The sequence below is a fragment of the Xenopus laevis genome, chromosome 2S (assembly GCF_017654675.1).
Source record: "Xenopus laevis strain J_2021 chromosome 2S, Xenopus_laevis_v10.1, whole genome shotgun sequence".
NCBI classification, from domain to species: domain Eukaryota; kingdom Metazoa; phylum Chordata; class Amphibia; order Anura; family Pipidae; genus Xenopus; species Xenopus laevis.
This window is the reverse complement of record NC_054374.1, coordinates 158,928,580-158,947,951: the sequence shown is the minus strand read 5'-3', so window position 1 is coordinate 158,947,951 and position 19,372 is coordinate 158,928,580. Positions and strand designations below refer to the sequence as shown.

Here is a 19,372-nt window from a genome sequence, read left to right as displayed (position 1 = left end):
TACATATTACCCCCCACATACACAAAGATACAATTTTGTGTGAGCATATACTGCCATAAATACATTGTGATAAACCCTATGCAACAATTTGTGCAAAATACTTGTATACTTAGGCAATTCTCATAGTGCATATTCCTGTGCTAATAATTTATATATTACACTACATCCCTAAACCACCATCCAATAAAGTGCATATTGTGCTTAAGACAGCTGAAGAAAGTAAGTCTCCCTCAAATAACTGCTTCCAGTACAAAAAAAATCTAACAAAACAATTGCCTTTTGCATAAATCCTGCATGTAGAGAGACATGGGGGCTGATTCACTATGGGTCGAATATCGAGGGTTAATTAACCCTCGATATTCGACTAGGGATTGAAATCCTTCGACTTCGAATATCGAAGTCGAAGGATTTAGCGCAAATTCTGCGATCGTACGATCAAAGGATTATTCCTTCGATCGAACGATTAAATCCTTCGAATCGAACGATTCGAAGGATTTAAATCCAACGATCGAAGGAATATCCTTCGATCAAAAAAACTTAGGCAAGCCTATGGGGACCTTCCCCATAGGCTAACATTGACTTCGGTAGCTTTTATTTGCCGAACTAGGGGGTTGACGTTTTTTTTAAAGAGACAGTACTTCGACTATCGAATGGTCGAATAGTCTAACGATTTTTACTTCGAATCCTTCGATTCAAAGTCGTAGTCGAAGGTCGAAGTAGCCCATTCGATGGTCGAAGTAGCCCAAAAAATACTTCGAAATTCGAAGTTTTTTTTACTTCGAATCCTTCACTCGAATTTAGTGAATCGGCCCCATGATGTCTGGTAATTTTAATAGAGTGAACTCTAATACATCTTCCAGGCAAAAGGAGCCCCTCTATAAGATATATTGGAGATGGCTTTAAACCTTTAAACCAGGAACAAAACACCATGGCAGGTCTGCAACAAAGTCTGCACACCTTGAGTTTGATTTGTATACCTCACTGGGGCAGGGACCTATTGGAGGAGACCTGTCATTCCACTAGGATTTACCGGAAGTCTTCCCTATTTATATACCGGTTGCAGTGTGTTGAGTATTCTAAGGTAATGGCAAAAACACTACTGAAAATCACCTTTGGGAGGTTGATGTCTCAAGCCATTGAACCTTCTCTGTCCTACAACCAACAGTTTGGCTGGTCAAACATTCCTACTAAATTGCGTCTTATAGAGGGTTAACACATTAGGTTTTGGTTAAGTCAGGAAACCGCAACCTCTTACACATAGGGTAAAGAAGGCTTGACCACAAAAAAAGAGACAAAGGAGGCCGAATGTTATATTAAAAGTTCTGACATACAGAAACCAAGGTAAGATGACCAATTTGGCAGATTTTGGCTGCCACTGCCACTTAGCAGCTCTGAGCTTTGATCTTCCTCTTTAATACCTGATATGGGTTTGGTTAGTTATTGATTAGGAAGCCTTGAAAGACCCATTGGGGGAACAACTGCATCTGGTTGGGGTTCTCACCACTGAGTCTGCACGGGCCCCCAGATGATCAGATTGTAGGCTTGAGTGCCAAGCCTTCAGGTCAGCATGACTGGACGGCCAAATTGGGTAAAGATTTTCCTGCTTGTCTTTAGTCTGTAGTCTCACTGGGCTGTTACTTCATCCAAGGGGACAATGCCAGTTTTTCTCTCTTAAGTATTCCTGAAAGCCCAACCTGAAGGTCAGTTAGGCAAAGATTTGAGGAGAACATTTATTTGCTGTCCTACTCATTATTGGAACTGTATCAGAATTGCTGCAATAACTATGTTTCTTATATCTGCAACTGTGCTTTGAGCTTGTTATGAGAAAGAGGGTCCTCGGACCTTATGTTGGACCTCAATGGGTGTTTTAAATAGAAAAACCCCCTCAAAATAACTGTTTTAAATGGCTACCTTTGCATAGTAGATGTTATTGTCCCTTTAACAACGTTATTTTCTTTCTGTGAGGATAAACAAGTTGGGTTCTGGAAACGATTTTGAAGTATTTTTCCAGCAAATTGGCATTGCGTCTGGCAGAGCTCATTATACTAAAAATAGGGTGAGTCTTTTGTACAGAGGCACCTGGTAAGTAGGAGGGATAGTGTGTATCTCTATCAGTCCGAATGACTCACAGAGCCATTTTACCAAGTGACAAGCTAAATATCTATTATAGTTGCACAACGTCATCCTGAAGCCTTAAATGCTGTAATTGTCTTAGGAGTCAAGCTGGCAAGGGAGTGAGAAAAGAGAATATGAGAACAAATAAATGGACCATCAAGTTGTTTTCCCCCTCTCTTCTGTAATATTATTTATTATTAACTCAGAAGGGTATTGTTGAAATGTTATATGAAACATTGTAACATAAATATATACAAAATGGTGCAGGCTTTATTGATGTAACCGGAAAACGCCATATTCGTTGCCCCATTACAGAGCATAACATGGAAACGTTGCTGTATTTTGGAGCACGGTGTTGGGCTGGCCCACCAGGATACCAGGAAAACAGTGGACCCAGGTACCAGTGGGCCATCCTTTTTCTAAGCATTTGTAACAATTTCTGTATGGAAACAAAATACTGGTTATCATGTAATAAAAAAGTCATAAGAAAATAAAAAGGTTGAGTGAGTAGTGGAAGAAAAAAAGTCTGACACTGTTGGAGCATACAATGCACATTTTGCCCCATTTTGGAGAATCCAATGCACAGGTTTCCCCATTTCAGAGCCTACAATGCATACGTTGCCCTATTTTGGAGCATACAATGCACATTTGTCCCATTTTGGAGAATACAATGCACAAGTTTCCCCAATTCACAGCCTACAATGCACACGTTGCCCTATTTTGGAGCATGCAACGCACATTGGACACATTTTGGAGAATACAATACACAGGTTTCCCTATTTAAGAGCCTACAATGCACACATTGCCCTATTTTGGAGCATACAGTACAACGCACATTGGTCCCATTTCAGAGCCTACAATGCACACATTGCCCTATTTTGGAGCATACAGCGCACATCTGTCCCATTTTGGAGAATGCAATACACAGGTTTCCCTATTTCAGAGCCTACAATGCACATATTGCCCTATTTTGGTGCATACAATGCACATTTCACCCCATTTTGGAGAATACAATGCACAGGTTTCCCCATTTCAGAGACTTCAATGCACACGTTGCCCTATTTTGGAGCATACAATGCACATGTGTCCCATTTTGGAGAATACAATACACAGGTTGCCCCATTTCAGAGTATACAATGCACGTTACTCCATTTCAGAGCACACAAGGTACATGCTGCCCCATTTCAGAGCACACAAGGTACATGCTGCCCCATTTCAGAGCCTACAATGCACAAGTTGCCCTATTTTAGAGCACACACTGCACCTTGCCCTATAGAAGAGCATACAGTGCACATGATGACTCCATTCTAGAGCATACAGTGCACATGGAATCCTTCCCGGGGATATACGACGCCTTGTTCAACATCGAGAACAAACCGGATGAAATGAAGGCTTGGGAGGAAGTCAAGTGACAGGTCCCAATTGTTGCCTTTACTGTGCAAGCAGCCGGAGAGACATTAAAGGAGCCTGTGTAGTTACTTTTTTGCCTGGAAATTGCAAACCTTTTTATTAAAATTATTGTACAGGACTATAAATTATATTTCATTGTGAAAATGCTTTTTATTAGACAGTCACCCAATGATATTGTCATGCAGAGATATTGTCGTTATCGGACAGAAACTTTCTAACCTGTCTGATTGACTAAACAGTCAACAAAAAATGTCGGGATGATTTACAAAAGGTCAGAATTCCGCATGAACCTTAGTTTCATTCGACCTTAAAGGAGAACAAAAACCTTAATTAAAAAAAACCCTACCCTACATAGACCCCCGCCCCTGATCCCCCCAGCCTACCTGTTTCCCCTGGTAAATGCCCCAAACTCTTTACTTACCAGTTGCAGATTCAGGGCATCAGAGTTCAAGGGCATCATCTTCTTCTCTTCGGTCTTCTTGGGAAGTAAGTGCCGTATCGGCATATGCGCAGTTAGAGCAGTCTTCTGGTTCTTGACAACTGTGCGTGTGCCGAAATTGATGGAAATTGCTGAAGCACGGGAAGATTACCGAAGAGAAGAAGATGGCGCCCATAAACTCCGATGCCCTGAATCTGCACCAAGGGGTAAGTAAAGAGTTAGGGACATTTACCAGGGGTAGCAGCTAGGCTTGGGGGAAGCAGGGAGGGGGGTCTATGTAGGGTAGGGGGGTAGGGTTTTTTTAATTAAGGGATTAGTTCTCCTTTAAGGTGGGCATACATGGGCATACAAGATGCCGATATTGGTCCTTTAGACTGATTCGGAAACTTATGTGCCAGTGTATGGGGCTTCCTACTAGTCTCCCCGATCAATATCTGGCTAAGTTAATGATCAAGGAGGTTTTATTTTTCTGGTGATCGAGGACTTCATTGGCTCTTCGTTGTAATCCGATCATTTAGCCATAGGACCTAATGTTTGGATTAACCTGATATTGTCCTGCCATTGCTGGCCATATCACATATGGCTACCGATTATTTGGATAAAATTAATCTATGGGAGATAGATTCCAGTAATTTGGAGCTTTCTGGATAATGGGTTTCTGGATAATGGATCCCATACCTGTGAATTATATAAACTTATTTATTTAGACCGGTGCCATAAGACTACTTAGTTAATCACTAGGCTGAGTGCAAGGTGCTATAATGGGCACAGAACTGCATCTAGTAATATATCAAGGGCAGAATCACTTAGTCCAAAGGATGTGAGGATCTCCAAAAATAAAGAGACAAATATAAAAAGTAGAAAAATGTATTAGGACATGAAGACCTAACGCGTTTCGTGCCTATAGGGGCACTTACTCATAGGCCTATGAGTAAGTGCCCCTATAGGCACGAAACGCGTTAGGTCTTCATGTCCTAATAAATTTTTCTACTTTTTATATTTGTCTCTTTATTTTTGGAGATCCTCACATCCTTTGGATACAGTGTTTTTGGTTTTTGCACCTTGGGACTGAGGTGAACTGTGAGTGTTTTCTCCTTATTATTTTTTCTATTATATATTTTTGTAACTTTACTCATTTAACATTCATTTGCTGAGTGGTACCATAGATATTTTTTTATGTGGCAGTAGCACAAACCAAAGTATTTTCAGAATCACTTGGGTCTTCTTTCTTGCATTCCTTTATACTAACTGTTATGTTTGGGTAGTCGAGGATGAGTAGAGTATAACAATGCTTTATTAGCAGGCTCATGCAGCCATTACACAACAGTAACTTTCACTTTTAAGCTGACAGGAAGTATGCACAGTATAAGTCTGGGCACAGTGACTAGTGATGGGCGAATTTGCGGCGTTTCGCTTCGCCGAAAAATTCGCGAATTTCGCGCAAAATTCGCGAAACGGCGAAAAATTCGCGAAACGGCGCCGGCGTCTCGTTTTTGACGCCGGCGCCCGTTTTTGACGCCGGCGCCCGTTTTTCCGACGCCGGCGCCCGTTTTTGACGCCGGCGCCCGTTTTTTCGGAAAAATTTTTTGACGCCGGCGAATTTTTTCGGCGAATTTTCGCGGCCGTTTTGCGAATTTATTCGCCTGCCGCGAATCGCGCAAATTCGCCGCGAATTCGCGCCTGGCGAATAAATTCGCCCATCACTAACAGTGACATCTACAGGCCATTTGTATAAACACCACATATTCCCCCTATAGTAGGAAAGCATTTGGACAACTATAATAACAGCAACAATTAAACAGTATGCATTTTAAAACAATATTATACATTCTTCACATCACAAAGTCCTTGGTCCATGCAGGTAGTTTTCTGATTCTCTCAGTACGCCTTATAGGTTCAGTTTCTTCAGGCCTATTGCAGTTGACATCAGGAGTAGAAAAATGTCCTTCATCAAATGGAGCTTCTCCAAAGTCAAATCTAACAGGAGCAAGACAACTTACATGTGTATGGTCCTCGCTATGTCTAGTGTAGTAAATTTAGATTGTCCTTGTTTCAGTATTCATGGTTTCTTAATTCTGGCTAAAGATCCAGGCTAAAAGTATACTTCTCTTGCACCACGTTTTCTGTCAGTATAAGCCTTGCATTTGGCTTGTTGACGTTTCATGTCAGCAGTAGATGATTTTGTAGGCACAGTATTTTGTGGAAGTTTGATGTCTGCAACATGTAACTTAGTGCGCATCTGTCTGCCATGTAATAATTCAGTTGGAGATGATTGGGTTGTTGCATTGCACGTTGCTCTGTAGTTATGTAGGAACTCTATTGTAAATACTTTCCAAGATTTCCCAGTAAGATTTGCTGTGTGTGGTTCTTCTTTCAGACTTCTGCTGAATCGTTCAATTTCTCCATTTGCTTGTGGGTAATACACTGAAGATTTCCTATGCACAATATTCCTCTCTCCCAGAAAGAATTCAAACTCATATGAGACAAACTGTGGTCCATTGTCTGATATTAACTCCTTTGGATTACCTTCTCTGCTGAAGACTATAGTCAGAAATGTTATTACTGTTGCTGATGTTATATGAGAAACAAATGCAATTTCAGGCCATTTACTGTAATAGTCATAGGCAGCAGGAGATGGTTTTGGGGCAGGAGGAAGAGGAAAGGCGGCGCCCCACTGCAATTTTTGCCACGCCCCTTTTGGCAACTCCCTTTGGACTCCACCCACTTTCCCATGTGCTTTCACTGAATTTTCAGAAAAATCAAACCATAGCAGTGGTGGCAAAATTTGCTTAAAGTCTGGCACTGCAAGCACGGATATTAACACCACATTTTACAATTTTAACTGAGAGCTGTGAATGCTACAAGCACATTAAGGGGAAAAAAGATTCTGGCACCTAAAGTACATTACATGCAGAGACTGTGAGATACTCAAAAGACATAATAAGGAGCATTATATAGTAAGAAGCAGAGGCACTAGCACACCAAATACATACATAGAGAGCAATGGACAATGGCACCATGAGCAGTAAGATATAGAGAATACTGGCAGGCCAAGCACAATATACAATAAAACAAAGTGGGTATAAGTACAAGAATGCATTATATAGTAAGAATCAGGGAGCACTAGTGATGGGCGAATTTATTCACCAGGCGCGAATTTGCAGCGAATTTGCGCGATTCGCCGCCAGCGAATAAATTCGCGAAACGCCCGTGAAAATTCGCGGCAAAAATTCGCCAGCGTCAAAACAAAAAAATTCCGAAAAAACGGGCGCCGGCGCCCTTTTTTTTGACGCCGGCGCCCGTTTTTTCGCCAGCATCAAAAACGGACGCCGGCGTCAAAAACAAGACGCCGGCGCTGTTTCACGAATTAAAAAACCGTTTCGCAAATTTCGTGCGAAATTTGCAAATTTTTCGGCAAAGCGATACGCCGCAAATTCGCCCATCACTGGTGAGCACAGGCACTCTAAGCCTATAAATTCTAGCACTTCTCCATGCACTGCCTCACTCTATTGCTCTACCAAATGCAACGTATGAGGAGCTGTAGGTCTGGAGCATTGTGTAACCTTTAGTAGGGAAAGCCATGCAGTGACTGCATTAGTAATATTAAAAATTAAAATATCTCTCACTATATGGATCCCTTTTCTGCTAGTTAGACAGCAATGTTATATTATAATGGGACAGTTGTAGAAATTCTCCAATCCCACTGCACAGCATAATAATTATATATAATCATAGTAATTTAGGTTGAAAAAATACACGTCTAGTCTTTTTGCCTAAGTAAAACCTGTCTAACTTCTATCTGATACAAAGGAAGGAAAACAACCCCTTCAAAAGCTTCTCCAATTTGCATCAAAAAAATTCTTCCTGACTCCAAGATGCAATTGGACCATTTTTTTGGATTAACTTTGTACTAAGATCTTTAACCCTGTATTTTCTGTATACCCCCCGCACAGAAAGCAGGATGGCACAATAGAAATTCCATGTATAAATATCCCTTGAACTCTTTGCAGAATGGCAACTTCATTTTATAAATACCCCCAGAATTCATAGCAGAGTGGCAACTTAATTTTATATGGTTTGGGGGGTTTTATTGGCTCTACAGTTAAGGACTTGCATAGACTGTCTGGAATTCTTAATCACATATTAGTATAGTTTAGTGCCATTCTAATTAGTATGAGAAATATTGGGCAGTCCTCTGTAATGCCACATGACAATAATAGTAAGCATGCTTTCAATCTGTATTGATAAAAATTAATGAAGGAAAGCTGAAAGTGATTACCTTATCAAGGCTAAACAGACAACTAGTACTGATCATTTGCAGGCATTTCTGTTGGAGTGAACCTTCACTGCTGTGATTGCTGCAGCTAATGCCTGTTTTGATAAGTCTAATATTATGCATGTTTAGATTTTAATCAATAATAAGCACTTAAACTGTAATACTTACAGCACATTGAAGAAATTTTAGCTTTCCTAGACCAGCAGCACGTATGACACGCCAACGCCATGCTGTTCCGAAGCCAGCATAACTAGCTCATTCAAGATGCAAATGCCGCGCAGTCTGTGTGCACAGGGCCCCCCTGCCCTTCTAGATGCACTGTGTGTGGAGTGATTTCCTCCTGCCGCAGGGGAAACGGGGGGAGGGTGCCCTGGTGCAATTGCACCCCTGCTCCCTCGTGGCTCCTCTTCCGGGCTTGCGCTCTGTGGCACGCGGGTCTTCCTTTCCTTGGCCACTTCAACTTCACCTGCTCAGGGGGGTGGTGATGCAAAACGGTAGTGGGGGAATGAAGCCAGCCCAAACACAGCAGCACAAAGGGAGGGGGGGGAAACGGCACAAAAAAAAACTGTTCCAACCTGGAGGAGGAAATTTCTGGGGGGGCTATAGAACTGTAGCTTTCCCGCTTCCGACGCCTATGGTAATAGTGCATCAAGGTTATAGCAAATCTACAGTCTATAGGAACATCTGTAAAAGGACTGACAATATCAATAGCAAGTTTTTCACATGCTGAATCAGGGAAGGGTACTGGTTTTATATCTGGTCTCAACTTAACTTTGTGTACAAGGTTCTTTGCACAGCCCAGTGAAGTGTTGCTTTGTGCTGAAATGTGGCTGTGTGGCAGGCACTGGTGCTGTAGTAATGAGACCATCAACTAATTGTAGGTTTAAAGGGGACCCGTCACCCAAATAAAATTATTCCAAATCCTATTTTATCACATTAGTCAAGCAAAATGTACTTTAATTACATTATATATTATTTGAATCTTGTTTCCTTCAGTCTGGGAATTTAAAATGACAGCAAGCAGGCAGCAGCCATTTTGTGGACACTGCTTTTAAGGAAAGCCTTGCATCATCTCAGAATCTTGTTTGTGCACCAGAATGGGGGACCTGATGTCCATCCCCATGTCCTGGTTACACAATTAAATGGTTAAGAGAACAGGGGAATGTGGGGAGAGCAGTGACATCTAGGAAGTGCTGAATGGAAAGTGAAAGTAATTGTCTGGCCCGCCTCTATGCCCAGGGCATAGAGGAGGGGCAGACAATATTTGATTGACAGCTGAGATTTTTAAATGAGCTTACAACAGCTATGAATGCTTTAATAAAAAATAGAAATTGGATTTCATGTTTAATTTGAAAAGGACTTTTATTATACAGATTTTTGTGTCTGGGTGACAGGTCCACTTTAATGCAGCATAGAACTACGGCAGATCTTAGCAAAATGTCCAACTTTTGTGCATCTGCTGCACCGTTTAACTTTTGCAGGACATGTAACATGATTTGCAGTGTGTTGTGTTGAACCACAGCGAAAGCAGTATCTTCTATTTGTATTTGCTGTATGGTTTTGCAGTGTAGGTGAATCCCTTTCCTTAGCACTGTATTTTGCCTGTGACTGTGCATTATTAGGCCACAGTGCTGAATTCACAGTCTGTACATTCCCAGCAGTTCCCTGACTGAGCGTTTTAGCCTCTGCCACTGCTGTTTCAATTTGGCTAGACACTGTAATAGCCTTTGCAAGGATTAAATCCTGCTCTAGGAGCAGTCTCTCTCTAATGAGAGGTGAGTTTGTTTTTCCCACTATTTGGTCTCTTATGCATTCGTTAGAATGCATAAAGAAAATGTTTTTGGTTTATTTTCCTTCCTTTTCCAAAAAGGAGCCAGGAATCTCCCCTGCATCATGGAAGACTCACACTTAACCCAGGATTTCCTGTCACCTCACAACTAGGTGTTAATGAGATTAAACTCTACAGAGAAGCCTAACTGAGGGACGATGATCAGTATCTCTATGGGAAGGATTTCACACATACCTGTCAGACTGATAACATGTTTAGTGCTAGTATGTACCCACAATGCTATTTCTGGAGATTAGTCGCCAAGCGACAAATCACTTCTTCTGCGGGTGACTAATCTCCCTGAAAAGCCTTCCTGCAGCCTAGAATCGAAATCGCCGGCGGGATGGCTCGGAACGCTTTGGCTTTCTGTAGTCTCCTGAAGTTTCCTCATGAGGCAACTTCGGGCGACTGCAGAAATTGAAGTGTTCCGAGTGCCATCCCTCCGCCAATTTTCATTCTAGCCGGCGGGAAGGCTTTTTGGGGAGAAAAATCTATTTCAAATAGAATGGATAAAGTACTTGCAGGAATTGCTGATAATTAGGGATTAATTATGGCTTTCGACACACCTCTAAACAGACAATATTTTTATTGGTCACAGAGAAATAACCTGTGTATGTATATAGATATAGGGTAACGAGTAATAAAAGATTATTCATTGGCCTATTCATGCTGCCTAGTGATGGGCGAATAAATTCGCCAGGCAGGAATTGGCGGCGAATTTCCACATTTTGCTGCCGGCGAATACATTTGTGAAACTGCGGCAAAAATTTGCCAGTGTCAAAAAGATTTGGACGTGCGGCGGAACAGTCGTTTGCGTCAAAACTGTCGCGCGTCAACATTATTTGGATGCCCATTGACGTTAATGTGGGCGTCAAAATTTATGTGAATTGACTAAATTTTTTTGGGACAATGGGACAAATCCGCCCATCACTGATGCAGCCGCTTGGTCTGTCGTGCCACAGACAGGGCCGTATTTATATATAGGCCCACGGGTGCATAATTTTTTCGTTTTTTTTTTTTTTTTAAACCCTCCCGTCCTCTGAGGGGGCAAGGGGTAGAAGGTCAGCGGAACACTGCAGAAGTGACGTCAGCGCGCACAACATCGGACGTAAATACAGCCTTGGCTGCTTATCATATGTGGAATGTTTTACAATTTTGTGATGCACACGTGACTCTCTGCCAATTCCTGCATTTTCCTCCCCCCCCCAATTATACAAATGCAGACATGGGGGAGCACTAAAACTGATGGAAATATGGTTGCCACCTCACCCCTTTAAAACCAAACACATATGGAATCCACAGCCTGCATGGCTATTAACAATACATTTAGATGCATGATGCATGGCTGCACATAAATCAGTTCAGTCTGCATCATGCATCTACATGAATTGTTAATAGCCATGCAGGCTGTGGATTCCATTTGTGTTTGGTTTTAAAGGGGAGAGATGATAACCCTACCGCAAACTCTGTGTCCTTTGGGAGCCATTTGTGAATATTTGTGCACAATGTGAACTCACAAAAAAATTAAAGACAAGCACAGCAGTGCAATACTCAGTGCAATACTCATTGCAATACTCATTGCAATACTCAGTGCAATATTCAGTGCATAACTCATTGCAATACTCAGTGCAATATTCAGTGCAATACTCATTGTAATACTCATTGCAATATTCAGTGCACAAACTTTATAGATGACCCCCCTGCTTCAAAGGGAGCATCGAAGAGCCACAGCCCCTACACATGTACCCTATTTTCTCTTCACATGACCACGATCAGGTTCAGCTAGAGATGCAGTACCCTGGGTTTCAGGCAGGGAGCAGGTCTGGGTCTGCGGGGCCCACTAGGGATGGGGGCCCACTTGGTTTTTCCATTGTGTCCCACCGGCCCAGTCCAGTCCTAGTTAAGAATGTCTACTGCACAAAGCCAGTGTAATATTAATCAGGACCAGAAGTTTTTAGTTTTAGGGTTCCTCCAGCTGGGCCCCAAAGTGGAGAGTGAATTAAAGACTAGATCTCCTGCAATGAACAGCCAGAAAAAGACACAAAGTTTCTAAAACTTAATTGGCTTTTGGCAGAGAGCCCAGTACACAGAGCAGCTGCACTTAGATACATTTGTAACAATTTAAGATGAGCAGGTCTCTTGGGGAAAATGTGATTTACAGCTTAAAGGGCAATTCACCTTCATTAGCATAAAAGTAATTACACATAACCACAGAAATGTGTTCAGACTTTCATAACCTGGTGGTTATTAGGGGGTGTGGTCACAGAAATGGGTGTGGTCAAAAAAGGTTGCCGCCCAGCAAATCTTTTTGTCCCTCTTTCTATCTCCAAAATGTTAGAAGGCACGGGTATTTGTGGTGGTGGGTAGTGATTGGCGATTTTTGGGGTGTTTCGCCGAAAAATTCGTGAATTTCCTGCGAAACTCGCGAAATGGCTAAAAATTTGCAAAACAGCATCTCGTTTTTTGGACGCCAGCACACATTCTCGCATTTTTGCCAGCGTCCAAAGAAACGGATGCTGCCGTCCATTTTTTTTTTTGACACTGGCGAATTTTCACTGCGGTTTTGCGGCGAATCACGGGAATTCACCACCCATCACTAGTGGTGGGGCCTGGATCACAGTTTGCAGGATCTCATTATTTATATAAAGAAGGAGCATCCAAATGATAGCTTATTTAGCTGCTGTTAAACTACAACTCTGTTTAGGAGTAAGTAGATGATGAGCAATCACTGCCCCCATGTTGGTATTTTCTTCTCCACTTGTACAAGTGAAATTTCCCACTCCCGCTCCAGCATCAAAAGGGGTGGTTCTCACTTAAGCTAACTTTTACTAAGTTATACAATGGTTAATTCTAAGCAACTTTTCAATTGGCCTTCATTATTTATTTTTTATTGCTTTTGCATGATATGCTTGATTTTTTTTTACTCTTTCCAGCTTTCAAATGAGGGTCACCGACCCCATCTAAAAAGTCAATACTCTGTAAGGCTACAAATCTACTGTTATTGCTACTTTTTTATTACTCCTCTTTCTATTCAGGTCTCTCCTATTCGTATTCCAGTCTCTTATACAAATCAGTGCATGGTTGCTAGGGGAATTTGGACCCTAGCAACCATATTGCTGAAATTGCAAACAGAAGAGCTGCTGAATAAAAAGCTAAATAACTCAAAAACCACAAATAATAATAAATGAAAACCAATTATTTGTTTATTAAGACATAATGGATAAAGGCCTGACGCGTTTCGTTTACAATTAAAAATTCGTTTTCATCTGTTATTATTTGTTTATAAGACATAATGGATAAAGGCCTGACGCATTTCGTTTACAATTAAAAATTAGTCTTAATCTGTTATATTTGTTTATTAGGACATAATGGATAAAGGCCTGATGTGTTTCGTGCCTATTAGGGCAATTACTCATATGAGTTAGTGCCCTAATAGGCATGGAACGCGTCAGTCCTTTATCCATTATGTCCTAATAAACATTTTGGTACTTTTTATTACTTTTTTATTCACTTTTATTGGAGAGGTTTTTCTCGAAGGGAACAACCCCTTTAAAGAAAGAAAATCACATTCTAAGGAAGTTTCCAACATTATACGTTTTAATGAATTTGAAGTTATGTGTCCGTGTCATTTCTGTTTAAAGTAGTATCTGTGTGTCTCTGCACTTCTGGTTCTGACTCCTGAAACAATCCGTTTCAAGAGTCGGGACCAGAAAACAGAAAAGGATAAACAATTACAGTTTTATTTATTTACATATAGCTTTGAAGCTTTTGAATTAAAGGTGCAGTGGGACAGAATGAGATTGCCCTGCATTATGCAAACAAGAGTTTTTGGGTGGAGTTCCCCTTTTTTACTTTATTTACCAAGTCCTAACAACAAATAGTGGATGGATGCAACTCAGCAAACCTGTCGGTACTATAACATCTCAGCACTAAGAGATTTGATTGATCCCGGCAAACAAAGGGAACGTTACTGATATGGATTCACTTTTGTATCAGACACACGTCCTCTGCGATGACAAAAGAATAATTAAATCGCAATTAAATGGGCCAATGGGTCCCATTCTTGTGTTGGAAGCTGAATGTCTGGGCAGTTAATGTCCATTGTTTCATTGTGTTACACTGAACACTGAATGGGACTTACAGTTGCTCCTAAGATAATACTGTCTCCCCCAGAACTGACACCTTTATGTATGCGTCAGGAAAAGAAAATCAGTAACTACTCCAAAGGTGCCTTCTATTGATAATTATAGAGAGAAAAGGAAAGCAACAGTCCTGGTGTTTTTATGTGATTCTAATTTCCAGTGATGGGGGAACCACCTGGGACCATATAAAGGCACAAGGCTACAGGCTGAATATCACTCATGTATTATAAGGGATAATGTACCCCCTACTGTAAATAATAAGGATATTAGAAGTCACTGAGGGGTTCTGTGACCATATAAAGGCACAAGGCTGCAGGCTGAGTTATACAGGGAACTCTGAGTATCACTCATGTATTATAAGGGATAATGTACCCCCTACTGTAAATAATAAGGATATTAGAAGTCACTGAGGGGTTGTTCTGTGACCATATAAAGGCACAAGGCTGCAGGCTGCGTTATACAGGGAACTCTGAGTATCACTCATGTATTTTAAGGGATAATGTACCCCCTACTGTAAATGATAAGGATATTAGAAGTCACTGAGGGGTTGTTCTGTGACCATATAAAGGCACAAGGCTACAGGCTGAGTTATACAGGGAACTCTGAGTATCACTCATGTATTATAAGGGATAATGTACCCCCTACTGTAAATGATAAGGATATTAGAAGTCACTGAGGAGTTGTTCTGTGACCATATAAAGGCACAAGGCTGCAGGCTGAGTTATACAGGGAACTCTGAGTATCACTCATGTATTATAAGGGATAATGTACCCCCTACTGTAAATAATAAGGATATTAGAAGTCACTGAGGGGTTCTGTGACCATATAAAGGCACAAGGCTGCAGGCTGAGTTATACAGGGAACTCTGAGTATCACTCATGTATTATAAGGGATAATGTACCCCCTACTGTAAATAATAAGGATATTAGAAGTCACTGAGGGGTTGTTCTGTGACCATATAAAGGCACAAGGCTGCAGGCTGCGTTATACAGGGAACTCTGAGTATCCCTCATGTATTTTAAGGGATAATGTACCCCCTACTGTAAATGATAAGGATATTAGAAGTCACTGAGGGGTTGTTCTGTGACCATATAAAGGCACAAGGCTACAGGCTGAGTTATACAGGGAACTCTGAGTATCACTCATGTATTATAAGGGATAATGTACCCCCTACTGTAAATGATAAGGATATTAGAAGTCACTGAGGAGTTGTTCTGTGACCATATAAAGGCACAAGGCTGCAGGCTGAGTTATACAGGGAACTCTGAGTATCACTCATGTATTATAAGGGATAATGTACCCCCTACTGTAAATAATAAGGATATTAGAAGTCACTGAGGGGTTCTGTGACCATATAAAGGCACAAGGCTGCAGGCTGAGTTATACAGGGAACTCTGAGTATCACTCATGTATTATAAGGGATAATGTACCCCCTACTGTAAATAATAAGGATATTAGAAGTCACTGAGGGGTTGTTCTGTGACCATATAAAGGCACAAGGCTGCAGGCTGCGTTATACAGGGAACTCTGAGTATCACTCATGTATTTTAAGGGATAATGTACCCCCTACTGTAAATGATAAGGATATTAGAAGTCACTGAGGGGTTGTTCTGTGACCATATAAAGGCACAAGGCTACAGGCTGAGTTATACAGGGAACTCTGAGTATCACTCATGTATTATAAGGGATAATGTACCCCCTACTGTAAATGATAAGGATATTAGAAGTCACTGAGGAGTTGTTCTGTGACCATATAAAGACACAAGGCTGCAGGCTGAGTTATACAGGGAACTCTGAGTATCACTCATGTATTATATGGGATAATGTACCCCCTACTGTAAATGATAAGGATATTAGAAGTCACTGAGGGGTTCTGTGACCATATAAAGGCACAAGGCTGCAGGCTGAGTTATACAGGGAACTCTGAGTATCACTCATGTATTATAAGGGATAATGTACCCCCTACTGTAAATGATAAGGATATTAGAAGTCACTGAGGAGTTGTTCTGTGACCATATAAAGACACAAGGCTGCAGGCTGAGTTATACAGGGAACTCTGAGTATCACTCATGTATTATATGGGATAATGTACCCCCTACTGTAAATGATAAGGATATTAGAAGTCACTGAGGGGTTCTGTGACCATATAAAGGCACAAGGCTGCAGGCTGAGTTATACAGGGAACTCTGAGTATCACTCATGTAGTATAAGGGATAATGTACCCCCTACTGTAAATGATAAGGATATTAGAGTTCTGTGACCATATGAAGGCACAAGGTGCAGGCTTTTATACGGCACTCCAATGTAACCTGCTATCTTTATATTTTACAATAGGGGGGATATTATTAGAAATAGACAACAATACTTGTAAACAATAAGGAAAATGTCATTTTTAGGCCAAAGGGGAAATCCACCCAAAAACGGTTATCTTGCAATGAATGTAAATGTAATTCTAGGTAACTCTGCAATATATATTCCTTACAAATTCCCACTCGTATCAGACTTATTCTGAAATGCGATTGATGTGGAAAGTTGCGTCTTTCTGTCCATTTCAGTTCCCCGGTTCTGACTCTTGATATCATGCAACGGCGGTTACTTGTAAGTTGTAAAATTGCTTAGAATGACATTTGTTTTCTTTTTATTGTGGCTCAGTTCATCATGGACAATGGAGAGAAATAAAACCAAAGATGCACATTTCCCCCCCCCACAGAGAAACACGACTGACAAAGGATTTCTTGTTATCAAGATGGTGACACTCTATTGTTTCCAGAAGAAATTCATTTCAATACAATGCTGCAGGGACCCAGTCACAGAGGTGATACCAGTAGGTGGCGGAATTAGTCAGTTGTCGGCCCTATTTAAAGGACGACCAAAAGCCAGAGAAAAAAAAAAAAAAGGACAAGTTTTAGGTACGTCCCACTCAGAGAGTCCCATGGGTGAGCAGCTGGGAGCGATCCTCAGAGACATGGCACGGAAAAGAAGCACCAGGCGCACCTGTCTGCTCTCCTGTCTCACTATGGCTCTTCTCTTCCTGCTGGGGATCCTTGTAGGTGAGTCAGTGATGACGACACAATGGAGGGGTTTTCTTTTCTGGGAACTTTCAATGGTTATTATGTGAGTGGAGCTGCTGCTGCTGCTGCTCCATACGTTTTGCCTCGGACCTTCCAAACTAAAGTGGTGCTGCTTGTGTTTTATTCATTTTGCCTCTTAAAAATGTAATGTCTCCTTTAAAGGGCAAGTCAACCCCAAAATAACATTTTGTCATCATTCCGAGCAACTTTGCACAGGTGCTGCTATTGAAAGCAGCATTCGTCTGTCCCTTTCTATGCTCTGCACTGGTGGTTCTGACTGTTGCTGCAATGTAAGACAAGGCGGCTGATTCACAGACTTGTCTTTGCTGGGGAACTAAGACTTTTGCAACAATCTTTAAAAAAGTAACAAGCAGGCGTTAAAAAGATACAGACGCCAGCAATTAAACTTTTTTTTTTTTACATCTATCATAACATCGTCTTTGCATGCTGTTTATAATTTTGACATAAGAGTATTTGCCAGACACATTTTCATTATCATCTGATTCCCCTGTTCCTCTATGAGGGGGCTCCCATATTTTTGACGCTGGTGGCCATTTTTGACACTGGCGTCCGTTTTTCCGACGCTGGTGAATTTTTTCGGGCGAATTTTCGCTGGCGTTTCACGAATTTATTTGCTGAATAAATTCGCCCATCACTGGTCTGTGTGAGTACAGCCCCATTGAAAAGAAGTCAGTGTATCTACTCCTGCGCTCCCCTGCAGCTGAACGCATGAAACCGGAACGCAGGGGAGCGCAGTTAAAAATGCTCGTCTGTAAGAGTCGCAACGCTCACTGACAGTTTGAAAAGGGACAGTCAGGTTGGCAAAACAGTCAGGTTTAGGAACTTTAGAGTAACAATTACTTACAAAACCAACCCTATCAGCAAAAAACAATCAACAGGACCTATAGATAACTTTTAATGCACTTTAATAATTGAAAAAGTAGTTTTTGGTGTCAGTATCACTTTAAGCTGTCAATAACAATTGTTTTTACAAACAACTTTAAAAGCACTGATACGTTTATTGAAAAGTTGCTCAGAATAATGTTTTCTTTTATTAGGCACATTTTTATTGTGGGGTTGACTTAACAAGGTATCTTGAGCATGGCAAGCAGTAGGGCAGCACCGTGTAATATTCTTTGCGCTTCTCATAGTGGTAGTAAATGAGTATATGGTTAGGGTATTTTTGCACATGATGTTGATATGGGGGAGGGCTGAGGAATTGCTTTGGTTTGGTTTCTTTCTTAACAACACACCTGGGGGCATTTCTGTAGGTCAGTAGGAATCAGGTCACTTTGCACAGTTACTTGGCCAACCACTTTTTCTTTACCCAGAATCCATCACTTTAGCAACGACTGGAGTAGTCGTCACACTGTCACCTACTGGATATGGGGCCTGACTAACGTTCTGCTTCTCTGGATCTCTTGACACTACGGGGCACATTTACTCAGGGTCGAATATCGAGGGTTAATTAACCCTCGATATTCGACTGTCGAAGTTAAATCCTTCGACTTCGAATATCCCTACTTCGTATCCCTACGAATAATTGTTCGATCGAACGATTAAATCCTTCGAATCAAACAAAATTCCTTCGATCAAAAAAATCTTAGAAAGCCTATGGGGTCCTTCCCCATAGGCTAACATTGAGGTTTGGTAGGTTTTACTTGGCGAAGTAGGGGGTCGAAGCTTTTTTTAAAGAGACAGTACTTCGACTATCGAATGGTCGCATAGTCGAACGATTTTTAGTTCGTATCGTTCGATTCGAAGTCATAGTTGAAAGTAGCCAATTCGATGGTCGAAGTAGCCCAAAAAAACTTTCGAAATTCGAAGTATTTTTTCTTCTATTTCTTCTTCACTCGAGCTAAGTAAATGTGCCCCTGTGTCTTCTCACTCGTCATCCCGTTAAAATATCTGTAGGGGAGAGTTTTGGGGATCTAGTAGAAAAATGCATACGTTCCTTGGGGGTTGGCTATATTTGTGTGTGTATATATATATATATATATAGTAAATAATGTACCCCCTCTTGTAAAATATAAGGGTATCATTACCGAGGAGTTTCATGACCATATAAAAACACGAGGCCGTGGAACTCCA

At 41.2% G+C, this 19,372-nt stretch overlaps 1 protein-coding gene across 2 annotated transcripts in view; it reads left to right on the top strand.

The window, feature by feature from the left end:
• Positions 1-17,104: 17,104 nt before the first annotated feature.
• The window catches only part of naalad2.S (N-acetylated alpha-linked acidic dipeptidase 2 S homeolog), a 57,642-nt gene continuing 55,374 nt past the window's right edge, over positions 17,105-19,372 (top strand). The window contains exon 1 of one of the 2 annotated variants that reach the window (XM_041584588.1): positions 17,105-17,260. In XM_041584588.1, the coding sequence (XP_041440522.1) occupies positions 17,143-17,260 (118 nt within the window). In that variant the 5' untranslated portion in view covers positions 17,105-17,142. The remainder of the gene's footprint in view (positions 17,261-19,372) is intronic. The other variant, XM_041584589.1, reaches the window with a different exon arrangement.